Source organism: Gadus morhua, chromosome 11, assembly GCF_902167405.1.
Source record: "Gadus morhua chromosome 11, gadMor3.0, whole genome shotgun sequence".
In the NCBI taxonomy this organism is placed as follows: Eukaryota; Metazoa; Chordata; class Actinopteri; order Gadiformes; family Gadidae; genus Gadus; species Gadus morhua.
The window spans coordinates 3,328,764-3,355,100 of NC_044058.1; the positions used below are offsets into that span (position 1 = coordinate 3,328,764).

At 46.0% G+C, this 26,337-nt stretch overlaps 1 protein-coding gene across 4 annotated transcripts in view; it reads right to left on the bottom strand.

The window, feature by feature from the left end:
* Positions 1–12,487: 12,487 nt before the first annotated feature.
* prpf3 (PRP3 pre-mRNA processing factor 3 homolog (yeast)) overlaps positions 12,488–26,337 on the bottom strand; it is a 16,930-nt gene continuing 3,080 nt past the window's right edge. For all 4 annotated transcript variants that reach the window (XM_030370305.1, XM_030370306.1, XM_030370307.1 and 1 more), the window contains 10 exons: positions 25,183–25,370; positions 24,876–25,042; positions 24,326–24,408; positions 18,848–18,991; positions 18,660–18,759; positions 16,322–16,435; positions 15,859–15,977; positions 15,668–15,745; positions 15,534–15,589; positions 12,488–13,357 (listed from right to left, as the gene is read on the bottom strand). In XM_030370305.1, the coding sequence (XP_030226165.1) occupies positions 13,208–13,357; positions 15,534–15,589; positions 15,668–15,745; positions 15,859–15,977; positions 16,322–16,435; positions 18,660–18,759; positions 18,848–18,991; positions 24,326–24,408; positions 24,876–25,042; positions 25,183–25,370 (1,199 nt within the window). In that variant the 3' untranslated portion in view covers positions 12,488–13,207. The remainder of the gene's footprint in view (positions 13,358–15,533; positions 15,590–15,667; positions 15,746–15,858; positions 15,978–16,321; positions 16,436–18,659; positions 18,760–18,847; positions 18,992–24,325; positions 24,409–24,875; positions 25,043–25,182; positions 25,371–26,337) is intronic.

Below are 26,337 nucleotides of genomic sequence, written 5' to 3' on the forward strand. Positions count from 1 at the left end.
ATAAAAAACGCATCTGGTCTTCAAATCTTTTTTCCAAATATAGGTCGTCTTACAATGGGGTTTGTGTTTATATTCGGACCAATAGGTACAGCGGGCGCTCACATGACGTTAAGCATTTCCTGGTGCATAATGTGACGCTTCAGAACCTAAAATCCAGTTTCTCCCCGTTGACACGACAACACATAACCGGCGTTTTCAGAAATCTCCACTTTGGCCGGAGTTTTTAGAAATGATCGTTTTCTGTGATAAGACAGGGCCTCGGACAGGGGGTGTTGCAGCACCCCCAGCACTCCTACTTCCCGCGGTACTGGGTGCAACTTACAGCTGAATGTAGTGCCATGTTGTTAAACGAAAACCTACGCTAGCCTGGCTCGCTCTCGCGCATCTCTGTTCGCGCTCGTGCATGATTGCGCGTCCAGGTACTTGGAATGGGTGGAGTCAGAGTCAGCGTTGAAGGAGAGGGGGTAGGACCATTTGAGTTGTGTATTTTCAAAATCTGCTGGCGTTTTAGCAAATCACCTACCCAACCTTTAAGTAAGGGTGCACTCACACTAGGCCATCTGGCCGTGGCCGTTGGCCGTTTTCACACCTAACCGTGCTCAAATGGCCCCATTGTTCTCTGGCCTGCACTCACACTACGCCATCTGGCCGTGGCCGTTGGCCGTCGCAACTGTGGCCTGGCCACGGTACGATCTTGTACATACGTCATCACGTCGTAAGTAACACGTCATCACCAAGCGTCCGCTGCATGCACCATAATAAAGTCTGCCGCCAGTCAGAGTTTTAACAACAATTGACAACAACACAGAGAACACAGTTCGCACTTTGCTGGGTCTGTTGCTTATTTGGATATATATTTACCGTTTAAAGGCCCACTATGCAACTTTTTTAGCCAAAATTACATTTAGTATGCAGGTTGAGAGTTATGCTGATGGTTCTGCATCCATTTCTGGGTCGATTGGTGGGTGTGTCATTTTCCCATGTGGCCTCTACAGTGAAAAAGCGCATATGCAACTTGATGTGTTCGGCCCAGTCTCGCGGGAGTCTCGGGTCTCGCGAAGTAACGAATTGCTTTGCGGCACAGACCCCCAAACACGGAACCGGCTCGATATAAACACAAGTAACTAAGGGATTGTTACATTCAACATAGATCAGCCGACTAAAAAGAGACAGAGAAACCCAATGTCGGAGGAACAGAAGAAGAGAAAGGGGAGACTGACCGACAGAGAGGCCAGACACGAGTAAAGGTTGGGCAAGCTTTTCAGGAATAGCGTGAACTGAAAGAAAAAGAAGACTTCAAATCAGACTCCGACTTGGCCGTGTTGCTTTTGAAATTGAAAGTACCCTTGGGTGAACTTTGTCCTCGTGGTATTCTTGATGTTGATAGTCTCTGTACAAATGTGTTTGCTCAACCATTTTGTTGTGAGCCCCGTAAAAATTGTTTTCTCGACCGTTTTGTTGTGAGCCCTGTATGTTTCTAGCTTGCTTGGTTGCAGCCATATAAACACCTTTGTTTCCATTGGTGTTTTGCTGTTCGTCTGTCTCGTCCCCCAGATACAGACTGAATCCCCGAATCCAGGTTCTTGTTTATTTAGATTATTATGTTGGCCAACACTCTCACACTGATTGTTCTGTTCAATCTAAGATAAAACAATTATAATCTAGGATATAAATTCTCCCCGTCAACTATAAAAAGGATGGCTTTATGTTTATTGTAATACAAATACACCATTTTAAAAATGTATAACCTTGCCTACACTTTATGAACATTTACTTCGGACATGGCTCCACGCATTCGCCGGCTTCTTTGAAAACAAATGCACATGGCTCGCGTAGAAGTGCATGGGGAAGGGTCGTCAACGAGTTGTTACGACAGTGTTGTAAAATATCTACTACGAAGCTGTAGGGGGGGCTGTGTAGAGAAATGTGCGTGCCAAAACCAAGAAAACAGCGAAGAAATTCCCGAAGTTGCATAGTGGGCCTTTAATAGGAAAGAAGGCTCGTCGCCTTTATTATGTCCTTGGTCGTCGCATGGACTATGAGTCATCCAGATCAGGTTGCGTAGCCGTGCGTGTGCGCGTGTCGGCTCATTAGCATCTGTACCGTAGCGGCCCGTACCGTAGCAGCACACCTCTCCCAAGTGGCCAAATTGGCCTGGCCTGGCCAGACTGGCCACACTCACACTGGCAGATTTGAGCACGGTTAGGTGTGAAAACGGCCACGGCCACGGCCAGATGGCCTAGTGTGAGTGCACCCTAAAAGGAAAAACCTCGAACACGAGAAGTTAATGGAGTTGTACACTTCTTTAATAGGTCCCGGTGTGGGTGTCAGATTGACTCGGCTGCCAGATCGACTCGGGGTCCTAGACGCGCAATAATGACGCACTTCCTGTAAACGCTGTCTTTTAAATGTGCATGCGCGTTTTATTCATTCCCATGTTATTCCCAAGTATTAATGATCTCCTTTTGATTATTCTCATCTATTAGTATAATAATAATCTAATGTACAAATTATTGTTGCCTATACTTGGGTTGTATATAAAAGAAGAATCGGTTAACTCCATTCACTGAATGGGGTCATCCACTTTATTTGCAGTGCTCCCAACACAGAGTCAAAACAGCGATCCACACGCAGACACTTCTGTTCTCCTCCTTCAGAATAAGAGTCCCTAACAGGAACTGGGTTACATATGCATTCATCAGTGCTTTTAGACGTGTTTCCAATGGCTTTGTTTGTGCGAAAGAACGGGCTGCGTTCAATGAAATCAAAACCAAAATGGATTGAGCCTTCTTTTTTTGTCCATGATTGAGCCCCTTTTATAACCCTTCCGGGTTTTGTCTGTTGGCTTGTGTCGATACGTCAAGTGTCGATACGTCATCTGTAAGCGCAGGACCCCGAGTCGATCTGGCAGCCAAGTCAATCTGGTACCCACACCGGCACTGAGCCGTTTGTTTCACTACGACTCCTTTCAGCTGCCCACCCCTCCATCTCCAGCAAAAAATAAATACATAAAACGTCTAATAAAACGCTTGAGGAGGCGTTTTGAAAAGAAAAAACATTATTTTTTAGAACATGGTATAAATATAATTATGTAGGGTTGCCAACAGTCACGCCCCTGGCGTGACTCTCACGCTTTCACCATCAATCTCACGCACACGCAAGAAATGTCACGCCAAAATAAAAAATCCTCCCGTTCATTTTCTGCGGGAGCAGACTAACAGCTGTAACATCTGCCTACCTACAACGTGATCACGGCAGTATTCTCTGATCGTTGATTCGCTGAAAACCACGCACCTGATACTAAGTTGCGTTTGAAAAGGTCAGTTCAGAGCCGGAGTCGGAGCCCGCTGATGCGCGTTTGGGGATGGGTCGGTCGCAACCGATTCGTTCACAGCGAACGAATCCCGAACGTGAACGACAAGAACTTGTTCCCCAAAACAAGAAGAACTGGTTCTTTGATTATTTTATTTTTTAACATAAAACAAAAATATGGTCACGTCAACAAAATATACAAACGAACCGAGCTTCGTCTCCCCGCGACCTTATATCGATTGAGTCTACAATGTTCTCAAAGATTCAGCCAATGAGAGGTAGCAATGGTGTTGCCATGGCACCTGGGTAAACAAATGACAAGGTGGTACCGTCGAATTTGCGCGCTTTCTCTGTCTGACGTATCTTGGGTCATACCATTCGACGTGGGGCCACTCATATATCCCCCTACATTTCCGAAAATAGACTTGACCTCCATCTGTTTATTGGATAAACGCATTTACCAATCCCAGGAGCCTTTGCTCCATTCTACGTCAATTCAAGAACAAACAAAGAAATTAAACTGCAGTTCGTATTTTTTATTTATGACCATGAAAGTTCTGTAATGCCTGAATTATGAAGAATTAAATGTAAAGTAAAATAAAAATTATAAATATAGAACCATGAATGACACATAGAGAGTAAGCAAGTGGTATAAATATTGGTGGGATGCTATGTTGTACAATATATTATATCTTGTCGATTTTCACAATTAGGTGCTGAGACAGTAAAGACTTGAACTAATTGCAAACGTTTTCTCACGTATGTTATTAGGGCTAGGTAATTGCTAAATTAAGGCTCATGTGCAATGACGTTTTGTTAGATGAGCTTGCTGAAATATTTCAAAAGAAAAACGAATCATGGACATGGAGAGAAGAATCAAGCAGAGCTTCAGCAGGTAAGCTAGTCATATAATGATTTATGTTCAGTTGTTTGTTAGCTAAAAGAAAAATCTTACACTAGGCTACCTTTTCATTAAAAGATGGACAGTGTGCTCTTATGAAGGTATTATTGTAGCAAAAGTTTTTAGCACCTGTATCTGCAGAATTTGAATGCATACACTAAAGTCACAGTAAATTTGAAGTTGTATATATTTATTTTGCATGAGTACTCTAAAGTCACAAATGTGTAACAGTAAAAGATCTAGTTTACATAGGCTACAGATAAAGTAATTCATTTTTTTTTTTCTTTAATCATTGCACTGCTTGCACTGCTTGTCCCTTGGGGGAAGCGGTCATCAGGACAAATGAGGATGGGGAGTACAGGATGGCCCACCAATGGGTATATCTTGGAAATCTTAAGAATCGGGCAAGTGGCACTTTTAAATTCCCCAAATTATTCAAGGTGGCCCAGATTGTGTTCAGCATGCCTCACTCAAATGCGAATGCTGAGCGAACATTTTCATTGATTGGCCTAAACAAGACTGACACCAGAAACCGACTGTCCCTTGAAGGCACCCTGTCGTCAATTATGACCATTTAAATGAGCAACCTTGAACCCTGCTTCAGATACGAACCTCCTGCAGAGGTTGTGAAGCAGGCCAATACTGCCCCTGTGGCATACAACAGGCCTAATATGTAACTTCTATGATCTGCCTCTGCTGCGGAGTATACATGCACACACACAGCCCCCCACACACAGCCCACCACAGCCAGCCAGCCAGCTCTGGGGAGCTGGGGTAACTATTGTGTCCCTTTTTTTTATTTTTTATTGTGCAATCAATAAATGAATTGTACATTTTGAAAAAGCGTTTCCATTCTTTAACTTATTTCATAAATGAGGGTTTATACTTAGTAAACGAGGACTATTTTGTCAAAAAAAAATTTTTAGGGTTGTCCAAAAAATTAGCCGCTCACATTAATATTTTAGAGTCTCACTCCAGCCAAAGTCCCAAAGTTGGCATTTATGAGCCTTTGATTGATATCCAGACATTTTTTGCGGGGACACATTCCTGTTCCCCACTTGTATTGGAGTGAACGGCGATATCTACTTCTGGGACTCAATTGACGGACCCGTCCACAGCCCGTTAAAACGGGTGCAATACCAGGCTTGCTCGCTGAGCACTGGTGGATTGCAGAAGTATGCACTGCTCCTGGGGGCTTGGTTCCCCTCCGCCACTGAGCAGTTTCCATAGGAATGAATGGGCGGCATTTTTCAGTCTGTGGTCCATTCTTTTTATGTCCATGGTTTTCATGCCAAAACAAAGACCCTGGGTTTAATTTTCGCCAGAATTACACTTTAAGTGGAAATGGCAAAGTGGCCATGTTTGGACTCTTTAACTTATCTATAAAATCATTAAAACCTTAGGCCTATATGGTTTTTTGTCCATTATGTGGTGAAGAAACCATTCATAATTGTGGTTAGCTTGAAACATGTAATCAGAAATAGCAAATAATTTACATCAATTGTTAGATACCACACCAACGGAGGTGAAGGCTTTTATTTTAAAAGTGTTGCAAGATACCACACAAACGCTGTGTAGAGTACGAGCGCACAAAGATTTGTGTGACGGCTAGCTTGACCGCAGATGACCGAATGACTGCTGAATTGATCGCCGTGAGGCCCAGTCCCATGTTCATTCCCAACCGGTTCAATTGTACACAAATAGTAGGGGTGGAAGCTATGCCATTACATTTGGAGCATAAAACACTACATTTTTTACATCTTGGTGAATTTTTATTCACTCATTTGTGCCTTTTCTGCATCAATTTATGGTGGAAAACATAAATGCCAATTGGTCCGCCATCTCAAAGCCAATTGCAAAACAAATCATTGTGTTCATACTGTCACGCAGCGTCCTGCTACGCGGTCCACTACCTCCACCTAGTGGCCACTTGGCGTCGGTGGTTCTTCTCCTTCCACACCTGTGTGCTGTCAGCTCATCACCAGTTCCTTCTTCAGTCGGAGACCTCCTGCCAGTCGGCGCCAGTTCGTCGTTACTCCTGCACAGTCAGTATCGGTCCAACTAGTATTCTCGAGCTTTCCTACAGTCTGTCCCCGTGGTAACACTCTCCTTCCTTTCTTAGTACCCTCCGGTCGCCGAACACCTGCTTGCCTGACTACCCGCCTGCTTTCGCCCTGCTTGCCCGTTATCGAACCCCTGCCTGTCGGACTCCCTCCCGGTTCCTGATTCCCCGCCTGTTCTGACGCTCCTCCTGGTTCCTGATCCCCCGCCTGTTCTGACGTTCCTCCTGGTTCCTGATCCCCCGCCTGTTCTGACGTCCCTCCTGGTTCCCGACTCTCCGCCTGTTCTGACGCACCTCCTGGTTCCCGACTCCCCGCCTGTCTGACGCTTGTACCTTCCAATAAACCCCGTTCCCTTTACCTCGTCTCTGCCTGTGTCTGCGCTTGGGTCTCCACGTTCCGTACCCCCTAACAGTACGAACTGGCCTAAACATGGACCCAGCGGATACAGAGTCACTCCGCCAGAGGATCTCCCATCAAGGAACTCTCCTGGGTCAGCACGATCAAAATCTGCAAGAGATTACCTCCAACCTTCGTGAGATGGCCGCGGCTATACAGTCACTGCGCGCCGTCTCGCCGGATCCATCCGTCGCTGTTCCGGGTCCATCGGCTTCGTCCCGGGAGCCGTACATTCCTGCCCCGGAACGCTATGAGGGGGACCTGGGATCCTGCCGGTCTTTCCTTCTCCAGTGTTCGTTGGTCTTCGAACTACAGCCTCTGACCTACCCCACCGACGGGTCACGGATCGCCTACCTCATCGGTTCCCTGCGAGGCGAGGCGCTCGCTTGGGCTACTGCCGTGTGGGAACGTGGTTCCGCGGTTTGTAGAGACTATTCCGCCTTTACCGCGGAGATGCGGATGGTTTTCGATCACCCGGTCCGGGGAAAGGAGGCGTCTCAGCGCCTTCTACATCTCCGTCAGGGATCCCGCAGCGTCGCCTCCTTCGCTGTGGAGTTCCGCACCCTGGCGGCTGAAAGCGGCTGGAACGGGGAGGCCCTGCAGGGGGTTTTCCTAAACGCTCTATCCGATGACATCAAGGACCAGCTTGCTTTCCGGGAGGAATCCACGGATCTGGACGAGCTGATCGCCCTCTCTATTCGGCTCGACAATCGGTTGAGTGAACGCCGCAGGGAGAGAGGTTCACGCCCAGTCTCGCACGGGTTCGAGCTGCACGCAACACCTCGGCCTTCCGCTTCGTTCTCCGCTCCACCTCGCCGCGAGCGAGGACACTCCCCCGAGCCTATGCAGATCGGACGCACGAATCTCTCCCCCGCGGAGAGGGAACGCCGTATACGCTCCGGTTCCTGCCTCTACTGTGGTCTTTCGGGCCACCTCCGGTCTGGCTGTCCTTCGCTTTCGGGAAAAGATCGGGCTTGCCAGTAAGCCGAGGGATCCTGGCGAGCCGCTCCCGTAACCCCTCGGTCTCCCGTCCCCTCCTGGAAGCAGTCCTCCTGTGGCAGGATCAGGCCCTCCCGCTCTCCATCCTCCTGGACTCTGGGGCCGACGAGAGTTTCATTGATCGGGAGTTGGTCCTGCGATGGAAGATCGACACGGTTCCGCTGCCTTCCCCCATCGAGACCCAGGCACTAGACGGGAGGACACTCACGCGGGTGGAGCACCGTACCGTTCCGGTAGACCTACTCGTTTCCGGGAATCACCACGAGTCCATTTCCCTTATGGTGATTACCAGCCCCTTCTCCCCGGTCGTTTTGGGCTACCCCTGGCTGAAGACTCACAACCCCCGGATCGATTGGGGAACCGGTCGCGTGATGTCCTGGAGTACCCACTGCCTGTCCCAGTGTTTACGGTCCGCTCAGTCTCCTCGAGCACCAGAGCTCGAGCCGGCCCCCACGCCCCCTAACCTATCCCCGGTTCCGGAGGAATATCACGACCTCGGGGAGGTGTTTAGCAAGTCCCACGCCTTGTCCCTGCCCCCCCACCGCCCTTATGACTGCTCCATCGACCTCCTTTCCGGGTCTCCCCTCCCAGGGAGTCGTCTGTTCAACCTCTCTCGGCCCGAGCGTGAGTCGATGGAGAAGTACATTGGGGAATCTCTTTCTGCTGGGATCATCCGCCCATCCTCTTCACCGGTTGGAGCAGGGTTCTTCTTTGTGGGGAAGAAGGATGGCACACTTCGTCCCTGCATCGACTACCGGGGGTTGAATAACATCACGGTGAAGAACAAGTATCCCTTGCCCCTCATTAGTTCCGCCTTCGTCCCCCTCCACGGAGCCATGGTCTTCACTAAACTAGATCTCCGCAACGCTTACCATTTGGTTCGCATCCGGGAGGGAGATGAATGGAAGACCGCGTTCAACACTCCTTTGGGTCACTTTGAATACCTGGTCATGCCCTTCGGTCTTTCCAACGCTCCCGCTGTTTTTCAGTCCCTAGTCAACGATGTCCTCCGGGACATGCTGAACCGCTCCGTGTTCGTGTACATAGACGACATCTTGATCTTCTCGAGATCTGTGGAGGAGCACCGGGTCCACGTCCGGCAGGTCCTACAGCGACTGCTCGAGAACCGTCTATATGTCAAGGCGGAGAAGTGCGTCTTCCACGTGCCATCCGTCTCCTTCCTGGGATATATAATCGGTCAGGGTCAGATCAGTATGGACCCCTCCAAGGTCTCTGCGGTGGCCGAGTGGCCCTCCCCCCCAACCCGCAAGAGATTGCAGCAGTTCCTGGGATTCGCCAACTTTTATCGTCGGTTTATACGAGGCTATAGTCAAGTCGCGGCACCACTCACGGCCTTGACCTCCATTAAGATCCCCTTTTCGTGGCCTCCGGAGGCTGAGACCGCATTTCGGAGCCTCAAGCTCCGCTTCGTTTCTGCACCCATCCTGGTGCAGCCTGATCCCGCTCTTCAGTTCGTGCTGGAGGCCGACGCTTCTGACACCGGAGTGGGCGCGGTCCTCTCCCAGCGTTCTCCCTCTGACCACAAGCTCCACCCCTGCGCCTTCTTCTCCCGCCGGCTGTCTCCGTCAGAGAAGAACTATGATGTCGGGAACCGCGAGCTTCTGGCCGTCAAGCTCGCGTTGGAGGAGTGGCGGCATTGGCTGGAGGGCGCAGACCAGCCCTTTATTGTTTGGACCGACCACCGTAATTTGGCGTACATTCAGTCGGCTAAGAGACTGAATTCCCGGCAGGCCAGATGGGCCTTGTTCTTTGGGCGATTTAATTTTTCCCTCACCTACCGTCCCGGTTCCCAGAATGGGAAGCCGGATGCCCTGTCCCGCCTGCACTCCCCCGAGGATCGCTGTTCCGACCCCGAGAACATCCTGCCCCCCGCTTGCCTGATCGCTACTCTTACCTGGGAGATTGAGTCCGCGGTGCGCCGGGCACAGAGTCAGCAGCCAGACCCCGGTACCGGTCCTCCGAATCGCTTGTTCGTTCCAGACGCCGTACGGTCCAGGGTTCTGCTCTGGGCTCACTCCTCCAGGCTTACCTGTCACCCAGGAATCACCCGCACACTGGACTTCATACGCCGGCGTTTTTGGTGGTCGTCCATGGATGCGGACGTCCGCGCGTTCATCGCAGCATGCGCAACCTGCGCCCGGAATAAGACGTCTACTCGTTCCCGCTCCGGTCTGCTGCGACCTCTACCCATTCCTAGTCGACCGTGGTCTCACATCGCCCTGGACTTCGTCACCGGTCTGCCCACGTCCGAGGGTAACACCACCATCCTCACCGTGATAGACCGCTTCTCCAAGGGCGCACACTTCATCGCGCTCCCCAAGCTCCCCTCTTCAATTGAGACCGCGGACCTCCTGGTCCAGCACGTTTTCCGCCTTCACGGCATTCCGGTGGACATCGTCTCGGACAGGGGTCCTCAGTTCACCTCTCAGTGTGTGGCGCGCGTTTTGCGCTGCGCTAGGGGCCACACCCAGCCTTTCCTCCGGATTCCACCCCCAGTCCAACGGACAGTCAGAGCGGGTCAACCAGGAGATGGAGGCAGCTCTCCGCTGTATCTCTCACGCTAACCCCTCATCCTGGAACTCTCAGCTCCCCTGGGTCGAGTACGCCCACAACACGCTGGTCAACGCGTCCTCCGGTTTATCCCCGTTCATGGCCTCGCTTGGTTATCAACCAGCCCTGTTCCCCGAGCTAGAGGAGGAGATTTCAGTCCCGTCTGTCCAGGCCCACATGCGCAGGTGCCGGCGTACTTGGAAGCGTACACGCGCTGCGCTGGTCCGCGCATCCTTCCGCTCCCAACTACAGGCCAATAGGCGCCGCCTACCTGCACCCCTGTACGTCCCCGGCCAGAGGGTTTGGCTTCGGGCGAAGGATCTTCCCTTGAAGGGAATCTCTCCTAAAATCTCCCCCCGGTTCATTGGACCTTTTGAGATCGAGGCTATCATCAACCCCTGTGCCGTTCGTCTCCGGCTTCCCCCATCCCTCCGTATACACCCCACCTTCCATGTGTCCCAGGTCAAGCCCGTCTCCTCCAGCCCGTTGTCCCCTCCTGCCCCGCCCCCACCTCCACCCCGGGTTATTGACAACCATCCGGCGTGGACGGTCCGTCGCCTCCTGGAGGTTCGGCGCCGCGGGCGGGGGCATCAGTACCTCGTCGACTGGGAGGGGTACGGTCCCGAGGAGCGCTCTTGGGTTCCCCGGAGGAATATCCTGGATGCCTCGCTCGTCCGGGACTTCCACCGAGATCATCCTGCTGGTGTTGGGCGTCCGCCGAGAGGCGTCCGTAGAGGGGGGGGTACTGTCACGCAGCGTCCTGCTACGCGGTCCACTACCTCCACCTAGTGGCCACTTGGCGTCGGTGGTTCTTCTCCTTCCACACCTGTGTGCTGTCAGCTCATCACCAGTTCCTTCTTCAGTCGGAGACCTCCTGCCAGTCGGCGCCAGTTCGTCGTTACTCCTGCACAGTCAGTATCGGTCCAACTAGTATTCTCGAGCTTTCCTACAGTCTGTCCCCGTGGTAACACTCTCCTTCCTTTCTTAGTACCCTCCGGTCGCCGAACACCTGCTTGCCTGACTACCCGCCTGCTTTCGCCCTGCTTGCCCGTTATCGAACCCCTGCCTGTCGGACTCCCCTCCCGGTTCCTGATTCCCCGCCTGTTCTGACGCTCCTCCTGGTTCCTGATCCCCCGCCTGTTCTGACGTTCCTCCTGGTTCCTGATCCCCCGCCTGTTCTGACGTCCCTCCTGGTTCCCGACTCTCCGCCTGTTCTGACGCACCTCCTGGTTCCCGACTCCCCGCCTGTCTGACGCTTGTACCTTCCAATAAACCCCGTTCCCTTTACCTCGTCTCTGCCTGTGTCTGCGCTTGGGTCTCCACGTTCCGTACCCCCTAACACATACACTCACACAGACATTGAGATTTTCTTCATTTTAGAATATATAGAAAGAATAAATATAATGAAATATATTTGTAAGCAACCATGGGTGTCCTACTGCATGACGAGTAAGGTGGCCTAATGAATACATATGAATACAATAGATGTGTCCTAGTACTATGTGGGAAATAGGATTTTGGGGTCTTGTCCTGTCAGTGGTTGTTTATTTTTTGTTTTTATTTTGTTGTGGTTAACGGTCATGTGTATCTATTCACTGAGAACAATTTCCCCAAGGGGACAATACATTATATATCCTATCTATCTATCTATCCATCCATCCATGGTCAACAGGTCAACAGAATACCACTACACTACATGGACATTTAGACTGTATAGGGCAGATTAGATTAGTGTCAGACAAAAGTGTATACCAACGAATACAATAGGGTTCATACATTTTTCGTAGGACCCTTATAAGTGCTATTAGTTGGGATCAATGGGCACATGCTCTGGCAGAATGGCACACTGAAAACAGTGGATCATTTCAATACCTTCTCACCTACAGGCTGTTCAGATGCTTCAGCCATACATGGTTGACTATTACTCGTCCTAAAGTGTTCACTCACCATTACCTTCAGACAGCTTTTATGTGCGAGTTTGAATTTAAAGTCCAGTTAACAAAGGTGACATATTCATGATGTGATTAAAACTAAGTAGGTAAGTCAATTTGGTATTTAGAATTCAGGTTGAAAACATTAAAAATTTATTGATCACTCTATCGATACAAATATATTCATCTAATTGTCAGGAAACAAATATCAAATCACATTGTCAGCTCAGCTTCTGTGACATTTCAACCTTCATTTGATTACAAATGTACAATTTTGCAGGATTTGTGTGTCAGACCAAAAGCAAAGATAGAAAGTGGTTTGATATTGTTTATTGGACGTGTAAACATACAAGGGAATACATCAGTGGAACACAACTTAATTTCTTTGAATAGTTACCAACAATATTGAGGATAACATATCAACTCCAGTAAATCGATACAAATCTATTTCAATGGCAATTTCAAATAGCAGGCAAAGCGAAATCTCAGTTCAATGCCAAATGTTATGTTTACTGTGCCTGTATAAAACGACTGAATTCGTTACTAAAACACATTGATGTTTTGGATCTCAACACTAGTATTGAGAAAAATGGTGGCTTCTGTTGTGTGAAATGGCATCACCCCAGTATGGAGTCATCTCATATCTGACAGATTGAACTGTCAGATATAGCATTGAGCAATTAATTTACATACTGCTCAATCTAATAAAGAAAATAACAAAAACTGACCCAAAGCAACTGCGGTACTGGAACTACCCTACCCACCAGAGAAAGCAACTGATGTGTTGGAAGATGCACAAGTACCGGCACACCAACACATGCACCTTCCCATAAAACTGAATATGCCTGCAGTTTATGATTAGGTCTTTCTCCAGGAGAATCCATTTGGTCTATCCAGAGTCCCAATTGAAGGAATCAGCCTGCACTCCCGAGGTCAGGCTGTGGTGGGGGCTGGGAGAGGAGGGTGAGGGGCATATAGTAGGGTGCAGTCTCAACATTGCCAACTCTTTAACGTCTTCCAAAGCGCTTCGCTGTTCAGTCGTCGGTGCCCTCCAGCACGCTCTGGCTCAGGGCCAGGTCCCAGTAGTGTTCTGTGCCGTGCTTTTTGAAGTGTTCTCTGGCCATGTTCTCTGTCGGGCACTGCTTGAACTTCATGTCTCCAAAGCTGCGCTCTTTAGCCGTTCCCTGGAGGAAAAGCAGAATTGATCCACACTTGTCATTATACTCATAGTATTTGCGATCTGTCTTATAAAATCATAATAATATGATTAGCTAGTGCAGTGGTTTTCAAACTGGGGGACACGCCCCCAAGGGGGGGCCTGGAGTTATGACAGGGGGGGGGGGGGGGGGGGCGCGGCGCGAGGTGGGACGCGCCGTGCGGCACGCAAGGCTAAATATAAAATATAGGCCTACATTTTTCTTCTTCACTGCTAAATCATGGAAAGGCTTGTGAAAGTACTTCCAGGTAAACGTAAAGCAGAAGATGAAACCACACCAAATGCCTCAACTACCAAAACAAAGACAAGAAAATATGGTGAGGCATATCTCACCCTGTGTTTCACCAGTACAACGGTGGACAATGAAGAGAGAACGCAGTGTGTTGTGTCTCAAAATATTAGGTTCTGACAGTATGAGGCCGAACAAGTTAAGACGCCATTTGGAGACTTCACATCCCAAACAAAAAGATAAGCCCATTGGTTACTTCTAAAAAAAAAACTACTCAATGGTCGTGCACAACAGTTGCTTAAAAGACAGAGGAGCAGCTTAATGACAAAATACGAGACAAACGTTTTGCTCTGCAGATGGATGAAGCTACTGACAGTAACAAAGACTGTTTACTAATAGCATATGTCAAGATTCATTGATAGCGAAGATTTGAGGGAGGATTTGCTTTTCTGCAAACGTGTAACTACAAGAGCAACTGCACACGAGTTGTTCAAAATCATTGACTCTTACTTGATAAATGCTGATCTGAAATGGGAGGACTGTGTGGGGATCTGCACAGATGGGGCTCAGGCAATGGCAAGGAAACGAGGAGGCCTGCAAACACTAAGCAAGTGCGTCGTGCCCCAATTTGCAGTGGACACACTGTATGATACACCGAGAGACGCTAGCGTCCAAACAATTGAGTCTCGAGCTGAATGATGTAACGACAGACATCATTGCCACTGTAACCACATTAAAACAAGACCCGTCAAATCACAGATTTTTTCCGCGATGTGCGAGATAATGGGATCCGCCTACACAGCTGTTTTGTTTCACAGCGAGTCCCGATGGCTGTCACGTGGGAAGATTTTATCCAGGTTGTTTGAGCTGCGGGATGAGATCAGAATCTTCTTGGAGGAAGAGGGTAATGAACTTGCCCACAGGTTTAACAACTTCCTCATGAAACTTGCATACCTCAGTGACATGTTTCAGAAACTCAATTAACTAAATCTGCAGATGCAGGGCAGCAGCACACACCTTCCACAACAGGCAGATAAAATCACATCATTCACAAGAAAAGTAGAGATATGGGCACAGCGGGTGAAAGAGGGGAATATAGACTCATTTGAGAACTTGAAATCATTCATCGAAGTCAACAAGCTCCAGAACACATTGATCCCATGCATGAAAACTCATATATCTGCCCTACAAAAGCAGAGGTATTTCCAGAGGTATTTCACAGTGCAGGATCCTGCAAAATATGACTGGAACAGAGTCCCCTTCAGTGCAACACCAGCTGCTGACTTTAGCACTACAGAAGAGGAACAGTACATGGAGGTTACATCTGATTCAGCAATGAGGCTGCAGTTTAAGTCCAAGACCTTAGCTGCATTTTGGATTGGAGAATAAAAGGTCTACCCAGTGCTAGGCAGGGGAGCTCTGGTCACACTCCTTCCTTTTGCCACATCTTGCTTGTGTGAGATAGGTTTTTCTGCAGTTGCCTCGATTAAGACAAAATGCAGGTCAAAGCTGGACATTGAAAATTGGATTAGAGTGGCAGTCTCACAGCTGCAGCCCCGATTTGAGAAGATCTGCAGAAAATAGCAAGCCCACACCAGTCACTGAAAATAAAATACACTGAAAAGGAGTGCAATTCATGCAAAGAAGGGGGTGCTTGACATTTTTTTAAATCTACAAAAGGGGGGCCCTGCAGAAAAGGTTTGGGAACCACTGAGCTATAGAGTGACATAATAGTCTTTGACAGGATGAAGGTTAAAATACATTATAGTCTGTACAAGCTAGCCTATTAAGAGCATAAGTGCATTGTGGAAAATGCCTCCTTTTTTGGTATGAAGTTAATGGCAATGTGATTATAAAGGGGTCCTTGAAGGCCATCGAGAGATGCACTGCAGTGAAGAATGATGTCGATACTAACCTCCCATATTAAATAGCACTTGTTGTTCCTCTTGGTTTCATCGTCAAAGTCGGGGTCTGATGAGGACAACAGCATAGTCAAGCTTGGGTAAAAGGCTTTATCATCGACAATGGATTGGAGGAATTAAAAAATACCTTCTCTTTTGGTGTTGCGCTCCTGCCATTTAATTCTGTTCATCATCAGCCTCTTGAACTTCTTCTGGGATTTTGGGCCTTTCATGAAAATCAACATACAACGACAGAGTATATGAAGAATCCCTGTGGACCAGCTGTATTATAACCTCTATGAGTACAAGCAGGCATGTTATCCATCCTAGACCGCTCACCTCCCTCCACCACCACCGTGTTGACGTCTCTGTGCAGCACCACGGTGCCCGTCAAGTACAGCTGGTTGGCGTTGGCCTCCACTTTGAACTTCTTGGAGGGATTGTGCAGGTTACGGATTCTATTGGGCCAAACGCATTGTTACAAGCTTTGGATAATAGTTAGGTTGTCTGACCAAATATTCCGTACAGACAAATAAGCATAATTTAGATTTTATATTGCTTTCTTATTCTAACAGCAAAATGCCGATTTAATTTAAGATTGCTGCAAGGATATCAGCGGCTTTCCACTCCTCACTTGTGCTGTGTTCAATGATGTAAAAAAAAAAAAAAAGATAAAAAAAAAAAAAAATCCTACACTTAACCCCTTGCCTTATCGAAATGTTGCTCTGCATTGAATTATCACACTTCCATAAAGCAGCCTGGACCAGAGCTTACATGGACCGCTCGCCACTGATCAACACACCTGTAAACTGCGATATGAACCCCATGAGTGAGGTCTTCCTTTATCTTCTTGATCTTCTTCTCTTTCCTCTGTTCCGCTGTCAGTTTGCGAGCAGCATTGGCGTCTTCGTGAGCCCTGAAGGATTTAAAACGGCCTTTAGCTCTCAAAACACACATAGCGTGAACTACGCTTCATATTTGTAGCGCAACCCAAAACAGTAACAAAGTCATCGTCTTAAGCAGTGTTGTGCCTGAACGCATTCATTGAGCATTCATGAACTTGTTTATATTTTGGGCGAACGTGAACTGAACGTACTGTATTACTGCCTGATGAACGATACTCTGAACTCGTTCATTCTGGTGTCTGTGAACGGCACGCTCACTCGGTTTAACCTTGTTCAATAGGGGGATTATTTGTCAATCAACACGGCGGATGCGTGCGCAGAATGATCGGCAAAATATTTTTTTTGGCCGGGTTGCCATGGTTATCTCTGTGTGGTTAATTTGCAGTTGCGGTGTTGTCACCTTACTGTTAGATTAAACTGTAATCAGAAAACGTGGTGATATGCTATAGACCCTATAGTATCTGTGGTATAAAATACTATGCTTACTAAGAAAGCATTGTCTATAATGGACTGTAAAAATCACCCCCTTCATTGTTCATTTGAGGCCCTTCCCTCAGGCCGGAGACTAAGAGTCCCTCTTTCTAAGTCCAATAGGTCAAAGAACTCTTTTATTCCTAGCGCAATTCGTTTGGTCAATTTGCACAATTCTTTGCACATACCTGTAAATGTATTTGAATCAGATGACTAGATAAGTATGACAGTGTTTTAACTTAAATTAGCTTGTGTATCTCCTTGTTGAGTGTCCTTGTGTATATTGTGTTTTTATGTGTACCTGACTGCAAGGGTTAGTACCTGACTGCAAGGGTTATTGTCCTTTTTGGGACAATAAAGTTAAACTGAACTGAACTGAACTAAAAGCTGGGACAAATTTCAAATGATAAATATGTACACTTTATGTTGAAAGTATAGACCGACGCGATTCCCATTGAAACGAATGACGCGGTGATTATTCTTCAAAACGAGAGCTGGTGAATTGTGAAAAATTAATTAAACTAATCAGACAAAGCGGTTATATACTTTAGACCCTAGAGTATCTGTGGTATAAAAGCTGGGACGAATTTCGAATTATGAATATTAGGGGTGTAACGGTACACGTATTTGTACCGAGCCGTCACGGTACAGGCACTTCAGAACGGTTACAGAGGTGTACCGCGGTACGTAAATGTGGCGTACATAGCGGGCAACGATCGTCGAATAGTCGGAATCACGTAGAATATCAAATAATGAATGTGACTATCGTTATTTATTACACGGCTCTTCTCAATGCTGTTGAACGCTCTGTTGACTTGCATGGGGCTTCACAACTTCCGGTGGTGAATAGCGTTCATGGTTGCTAAGCGACATCTTTGGCAGACTATTTCTCTGCTGATCAACACTACGAATGCTGGTAACAAATAAACACACACCGTGTGAAGTTATATTTTTGACGTGCCTAGTTCACCGTCATGCAGGCTGTGTTCAGTAAAATAAATAAATAAATAAATAAATAGCGATCGGCGCTATTTATTTTCGGCGCATGTAGGTCTATCTGCCTAAGCTCACGTTAAAATAATTTTGATGTTGATTGTTGATGGCGCAGTTGTTGAAATAAACAGATTGATTTCATACAAATCATAAAAGCCTCTCCCCGTGTCATTGTGTGTGCGTGTATCCGAGGTGTGTGCGTGCGTGGGGGGTTCTTGATTGAGCGATTTTCTAATATTATTCGAAGACTTCTCAGCGAATATCGAATAGTATTTTTGCCAGAAATGCACATTCCTAGCACACACATTTGAAAAGGCATTTAAGACCAAGAATATCCTTCTACATGTTTGGGTTCACTTTTGTTTACAGTATGCATCTTGGGTAGCCAACGGTCTTTTATGGAGTCTCCAAAAGGACCCTGACCAAAACGAATGGACATATCAGTACATAAAAAGAGTTGGAGACTTCATTTTTTAAGCTTTGTTGATCTGCTTATACACACAGCAAGACCTAGGGCTAGGGCTCAGTAGTGTTTCCAAGGGATATGGAGTTACCCAGGGTACTACAATTAGCTTGGTTTTAGAGGCGTGTGTAACCGGCTGGAAGGAAAAACAATATTGTAGCCTTCCCAGTACTGTGTCAGTACATGATAGTAATTCTGACAATGTTATACAATTCTACAGGTTTTCAGCTTTCCAAAGAGACCAAGCATGTGATAAAATGACAAATACAAATAATGGTGGCCTAAAAGGGACATATAGGGGAACTCACTTCTGCCTCTTGGCCATCTGTGCTCGTACGTGGGCCTCCACCTTGGTGGGGTCCTGCACCGCCTCCGTTCCCAGCACCCTCATCAGGTTGGAGATTCTCACTAAGGAGAGAGGAGACTCTGAAGCTGTTCGACTCTGAGTTACTCCCATGTGGTTGGGCGTCAGTCGTGCGTGTGTCAGTGTTCTTACCTTTGGGCTCTGGGGGAGGCATTAGTCCCAGACGAACCCGCTCTTGCAGTTCCTTCTGGGCCTCCCTACGGGTCTGTCTTCTGAGCTTCTTCTGCTCTTTCTTCGTCAGGTAAACGCCCAGCGTTACCGTCTTATCCGTGTCCACTGGGGAGAATAGGCACATGTTGGGAACATTCCAGAAGATAGTTACATCAACTGTAAATGCTAGATTTTCCAAGTAGATCTGAAGAAAATGCCAACAATTGAGGCCATTAAAAGGAGAACATTTGGATTTGAACAGGGGCAGAAACATGCACTTTTAGGATTACAGATGCAGCATCTTCACTCAATACTGGACCAATTTAATCAGAAAGAAGGGTCCAGGTTAAAATATTCCATTGTCATTCTTTACGAGCGGTCTCTCAATCGGAACAATAAAAAAATACCTAGTTTGATGACGTCCTTATGTAGTGTGGGAACAGAGGAGTTCTGGTTTTCACCACCATTTCCAGTGTAGATTGACCTGGTGTGACTCAGAAATCTTGTTCACGGACGAGTGAATGTGTAAAGGTTGTATTTAGGTTACGTTGAATTATTTCAAGTCATTTAATTATAGTGAAATTGCTGCAACTGGTGAAATTGCTGTTTTTGTTACTTTATTTTTGGCAGGCACCAAAGGGATTTCATGGTGTACCAAAGAAAGTTCATTGAGGAATGTCAAACGCAATCATCTGCATCAATCGACTTTGGGTGCACTGAGACTATTTGGCCAGCTGATGGCAGTAGGTTACCTGCTAGGAGCCAACCAAGCACAGATTAAAGTCAGTCCCATGAAAAATAACCAGCTATGTTGTTTCCACACAGAACTGGATGGTCAATATACATTCAACGGACAGTTGATCCCGTACTGCGGAAGTGGCAGAGGAAAAGGATCTAGAATTACTTGAAACAGAAAAACTGTATAGACTCACAAAATATAAAACCTCCCAACAACTTCAATTAAACGTTTACATGCAATTAGGCTCGTCTTCTGTCATCCATGGTTTGTCCTTCAATCAGCAAATAAATGCCCACACTTCCATTCCTATTGTCTAATGAAACAATAGGCAATACTGAAGGTGCACAGTATTGACAAAGTTGCCTATGCAATGAGGACAAAATGCTAAAGTACTCCATGTCACATATGGTCAAACTAAAAGTTATTATCAGGGTCGCCACGTATACTGGGGATCGACCGATTATCGGCCGGGCCGATTATCGGCGCCGATATTCGGCATTTTGACGCATATCGGCATCGGCCTTTTTCTTTTATCCGACGGCCGATAAGAGATCAATTTAAAACGCGCCTCTCTGTCTGCTGTCACTACGCTGTCTCCAGCAGTGTCCAACCCACAGCACCATATGATTGGTCACACGCTCTCGTAACACGCAGAGCCACGACGGACAAAAAAAGCTCAAGCTAAGTGTTTGGGCTATTATTTTTACTTAAAAAGTGAAAACTGTAATGGTATAAACAACAAAAATTAAATAATAAAAGTACTATAAATAATTATGTACAAATAAACAAACTACACACAAGCGCGCAAATCAACCACTTGCTTCACACTCGCACTCTGTGGAAGAGCCTGCTAGTTTACGCACACCCCTTGCGCATTTGTTCAACCACACATGAGACGGTGTTTGACATGCTGGAGTGGATATCGTCAGAAAGGTATTTTCATTGGCTATTAGGATATCTAAGGCCCGTCCCCGACCCTTGCTGTCTGCTGGTGTAGCTGTCAATCAAAGTATACATGCCCCGTTTTGATAGTGATCGCCTCATTGGCTTGTAAGTAGAGATGTCCCAATCTCATTTTTTAGCTCCCGATCCCGATATTTTCATGTTGCTCCCGATCCGATCCCGATATTTCCCGATACTGGATTTTCGATACTGATTTCCGATATCACTTTTTGTGTTGACAAACAACATTTAATTTCCTGTACATTAAGAAATAGACAGGCATCCAAGCTGCACTCAATAGCTTTTATACTCTCACGTTAACATAACATAAGCATTACTTGTAAACATAACATAAAGTAAAGTTTTGGTTACTTAACTTATTTGAGGCAAACAAGTTTCCACCCTTTTTTCAAGTAAGCTTATTATTTTTTACAATGTGGGTGGGTAATAATAGTGTAATAGAGCTTCTTATTTCCTCCATCTTAATCTACTGCACTGACTTCTTCAGTTCAGTGCAGGTTTTGTTTAATGAAAACCAACATCTGCACCATCTCGGCTGACAACCGGTTCCTTTTCTCATCAAGGACATTCGCACTACACTAAACAGTCTCTCACTGTCCACCGATGTACAAGGTGCACAAAGAAACTTTGTGGCTGTATCAGCCAGTACGGGTCGCTATGTAGCATGTGCCCAGCAGTAGTGTAGAGGATTCTCTGACCTTGGGATGGTTTGTTCAGCCAGCATTGAGAAGAGCCGTGGAATAATCCGTAATAATGTAAGGTTTAGAAGTTAAATATTTGAAAGTTGTAGAATAAATTAATATCATTTATATTGGAGTTAATTTTTCTAGAAATGTACTTACAATGTTAAGTCAGTTAATCATTTACATATTTATGTCACACAATTATTGCTTACATATTTAACACAGTCAGGATATTCTGTTGAATCTGCCTCTCTGATTCCCTCACGTTTACCTCAGTCTTAATTCTAGCTTCTGATTGGTTAGTTCAGTCACATGATGGGTCCGAACAAGGAAGTGTTTGAAAATAGTTTCGCGTCAACGCCGATAACGGCCCACCACTAATAAATATATATCTATATATAGAGATATAAATAGATATATATAGTGAGTGTAACATAATTCACCTACAGTATTTTGTTATGTGTTGTTCTTTCCACTGTGTTAGGCATGTCGTTGACTGTCTTGGTGGTTCAGGGATCGCTGTCCCTTTAAGGATTACGAGCGTCTCATGACGTCAGAGCCCAATGCGGGATTCGTTTACTTGCAGCACGTTTTAATTTCCTGGTTTCTCAATAAACGAGTCACACAACTGTGTGCTCAACGTGCAAAATTGTATCTCTCATTCAACGCAATTTCCACACACACACACACACACACACACACACACACACACACACACACAATATGGATAGATAAATATGTATCGGCCATGAAATTGAATGAGATCGGCCGATCCCGATTTACCTTAAAAACCCAGTATCGGGCCTGATCCGATCTGGGGATCGGGACATCCCTACTTGTAAGCCTTGTAAACAAGGAAGTATTGATCTTACAGACATGTTAGTTGAGACCCTGGCGAACACGGTGGATTCCATGAATCAGACGACAATAGCGGAATTCAAACCCTTAATTGCAGTTTTCCACAAAAGACATTGCAGCGTTTCGGCTTTTTATTTTTCGGCTGCTTTGTATAAGATGGCTTGTACATATACACAATGTAATTAGACAAAAATAATATTGATATTCGATTTCTGTGGACTCTTATGAACATTTCAAGACCCAACATGAAGTATCAACTCATTGCTAAGGATATCCACAACGATGATAAAGTTAGAATGGACCAAGGGAGGAGGAGGGTGAGGGGTGCTATTTTGACCTAAGACACAGGATATTTTTGATCTGTATTCGCTAAACATATTTATTCCACCGAATGGTTGACATTGGATGACATTCCTGAGATTCTAACCTTTCAAACGGTGTATGACATCACTATATCACTCAACTGAATGATGCCAAAATTGACCAAGCATGTTGGGGGGGAAGGGGTGGTGTAACTAAAACTTGTCCGCTTAATATCGGCTCCAAATATCGGTTATCGGCCCCCTTGACTACTGATAATCGGTATCGGCCCTGAAAAAACGTATACACGCCCCGTTTGGTTTATGGAGAGAAAACCAGGGCGTTTAATAACATTCAATATTTTTTTGCAGGCATAAACGGTGACAGAGTACGTAGAATAATGAGTGATCATTAGACATGATTCAAAGCCACATGTTCCACTAGTGTCACAGTACACTTCACAGACAACTCCTACTTTGACTGGGTGGTAGAACTGGGGGGTGTCAATGGTGCGCTTTTTAAATGCATCAATGAGATGGAGGGACAAGAGGGGGAGGATGGAGAGCGTCTTATGAAAATCCCCAGAGGTTGGTGATACAAATGGTTTGGGACCAGGACAAGGCTGGACGTTCCAATGTTTTCTTAAAGGGGTTTCAATTAATAAACAGGAAAATGCAGACTCAAATTAAGAAATACACTTGTTGTCCGACTAAGCAGAACCATCATGCTACCTGCTGTGCGTAGTCTCCCCCTTAAGGCCCATTCTTCGCTAGGACCAACCCTGAAACTTATAACTTACAATTAGACAAGTCCACTTGCAAAACAGCTGTGGATAATGCTATATGCTGTGGAGCCGCCCAGTGCTGTTATCCATGGGCAAAACAATCTCCCTACAAAATAACCGAGTTGAACAATGTTGTAACTTCATGACACTTCTTTAACACAGGAGTGTTTCACACAGATGGATTATACTTGTGGTGGTAGCTGACAGAGGGTGGAAAGGGTTTCTCTTTTTTTGCAAAGTTGCAAAGTTTTTTGCAAAGTGGGAAAACTCCCAGCCTTCTAGCGACATTTCAAGGAGGCACGCCCCCTTTTAAACTGTCCCACTCGTGCTTCTGAGAGCCTGCCGAGGTTAACCGTACGACTCGACAAACAAAGTTGGCTCCGCCCATAAGGAGATGTATTTTCTTTGTATTTGTGCCACAAGGTTTAATGTTGATTTTAAATGTTCTTACACACTTGATTACATTGCTGCTTTAATCCGGTCACCAATTTATGCATTGCACGGTCTTGCTGTGCGTGCAATAAAATTTTCTTTATTTTCGAGCTGGATTGCTCAAGAGGATAATGCAGCTAAAAGTCGTGTAGCGATGCCCACAGAGAAACGGGAACGCTATAGGTGCTACAAGCCAGGAAAACACAACAGCAGCTTGTAAAGGAGGAGCACGATGCATCTCCAGAGGACCTTTTAAACACCAAAAACCAATGAGATTTAGCCAGTGTATTTGATATCATATTTACGGTATTTCGGTCATCTCTATTACATATTTGTGAACTCGGGATTGTTTCTACAAATGAATTCGTCCAGCGGTCTTCCCTGAGGAGAACGGCCAACAACATTCCTTCCTCCCGCGCATGATCATGAGTTTATTCAAAGGGAGCATTGAGGGGAGGGGCAAGTCATCAACTCAACTCTACTTGATTACTGTTTTGGCATGTTTCCCCTGGAGGGGTCAAAAGGTTACCTTGATTAACACTTAAGAAATCTGAGTTTAAACATTGTCTAGAACTAATTGGTTTAATATTAGTACACAATCAAATACATAATAAATCTACTTGGAAAGTCTACCCAATACAATTGATGAGAAAGGGTTCTGAAACTCCAGGTAACATATGCGGATGTGTTTGGGGAAGTACCTGGAGCGCAGATCTGGGCCGGGTGCTCAACTAGGTTGGTTACTCCGAAAAACTCCATGACCTCAAACTTTGTTTCTTGGATACTGTAGAAGATTAGAGGGAAAATAAATCAACATGAATTAAATACAATAAGAAAAAGGACCAACCAGAGGCAACAAAAGTGCAGTAAACGTGATCGCAGGTGACTGAACAATGTTTGTGTTACAGCCCCGAAAAAGGGAAATATGCACTAATTAATGGAGTACAAAGCATTTTATCTGTATAGTTGAGACGAGCAAATATAAATATAGTATCCATTACTTCTATGGAATAAGAAGAACATTTACTAAAAGGATTGAAAGTGAAAACCACTTCATCCTTATTTCCTATCACTTAGTAAGTGCATTTGGAGAACATCTTGCCATATACAAGACTGAAAATTTGGAAAAGGAGTGGGAAGTCTATGCACGAATAAGTCATATCTAACACCAACATCTTTAAAACCATTACAACATTCCCCCATTGATTAACAGTCTCATCATGCACATTTTGTTTAGTGAACAGGTCTTACAGCTCTGCATTTGTGGGCACAATGTACGAGTCCCACCACTCAACGTGGGGCACCTCTCCATCCCCAAGCTCCTTTTTTGGGGTAATAAGAGCCAGCTTAGTGGACGCCTGTATGCCTGTCTTCTTCGCAGCCTGGGCAATCTCGGTCTGCAACTTCTCCAGCTGGGCCTGAAAACCAAAGGGGTAGGAGGGAAATTACACACACACACACACACACACACACACACACACACACACACACACACACACACCACACACACACACACACACACACACACACACACACACACACACACACACACACACACCTTAGTTCGTATTCTCTGGGCAATCTTCTCAAAGCGCCCCTGCTCGTGGAACTTAAATCCCTTTCGAGCACGCTGGGCGGGCGTGATGTTGACTCGTTGGTCAAAGTAGGACGTGGACTCCAAGTCCTCTCCGGGCTTCTCCTTCAGTTGCTGGCGAAACTGCTCCCTTTTCACGGCACGAATGTTGGCTGGAATAATAACAATCGGAAAAATACGTCATTGGTTGATGGTCAGAGGAATAGGTTCTAGAGCAGATTAATGCACATGGCATTAGAGTAAAGCAGGGGTTGACACTAACGGTTGCCCGCTTGCCCAGGGCAACTAAAAATAATATTTGGGCAAGTTGAGATGATTTCTGGTTGCCCGAAAGGGCAAGTGCATTTTTTAGGGTTTGTTCATATAAAGTCTATTTATTTATGTTTCTAAAAAATGCAAAACAACCATTTTCTTCCACAAAAATCACACAAAATAGATATATTTGCAATTGATCAGCGCGCTGTCTTCTCTTCTCTCAGACAGCGAGTTAACTAACACACAGCGCTACAGCGCGAACACAACCCCGCCTCCTGTCACTCACTCGCAGTGCGGTCTCTGGCTGTGATTTGGCACTAGTCTCAATGCTCTGTGTGACAGTGTTAGTTAAAGGTTAGCCAACACAGCTAGCATAGCATCTCAAGTGCAGCGCCGCGTTACATTTTTTCTGGAAAACACTGTTTTCCCCCGTTATCGAAAATGGTATAGAATATCATTATTTTTCCAGGTATAGTATCGAAGTTAGAAAAACCAGTATCGTGACAAAGCTATTATAAACGCGATTGTGATTATTTAGTTAGACTTACAAGAAACGTGAAAGTTAAAATATATAATACTTTGCTACTACCTTGGACATTTAGTTATTATATTATAAAATCCAGATGAAAGCAAGCAGTTCTACATATAACTGGGCGATAGTTTTAATAGGTTGCAACAGTGGACTGAAATCACTACATGGCACGATGTGACCATTTGGTAAATGAGTAAACAAAGAAGAAGTTGGTGATTTTTTTAAACACATACTATGTGGAAGCTAACATTCAGCTTCAGCCTGAGCTAGGATGAGTTTTCTGAGTTCCCCAAAATGAGGCCAGGTGCCTGGCAAAAAGAGGCCCGTTCACG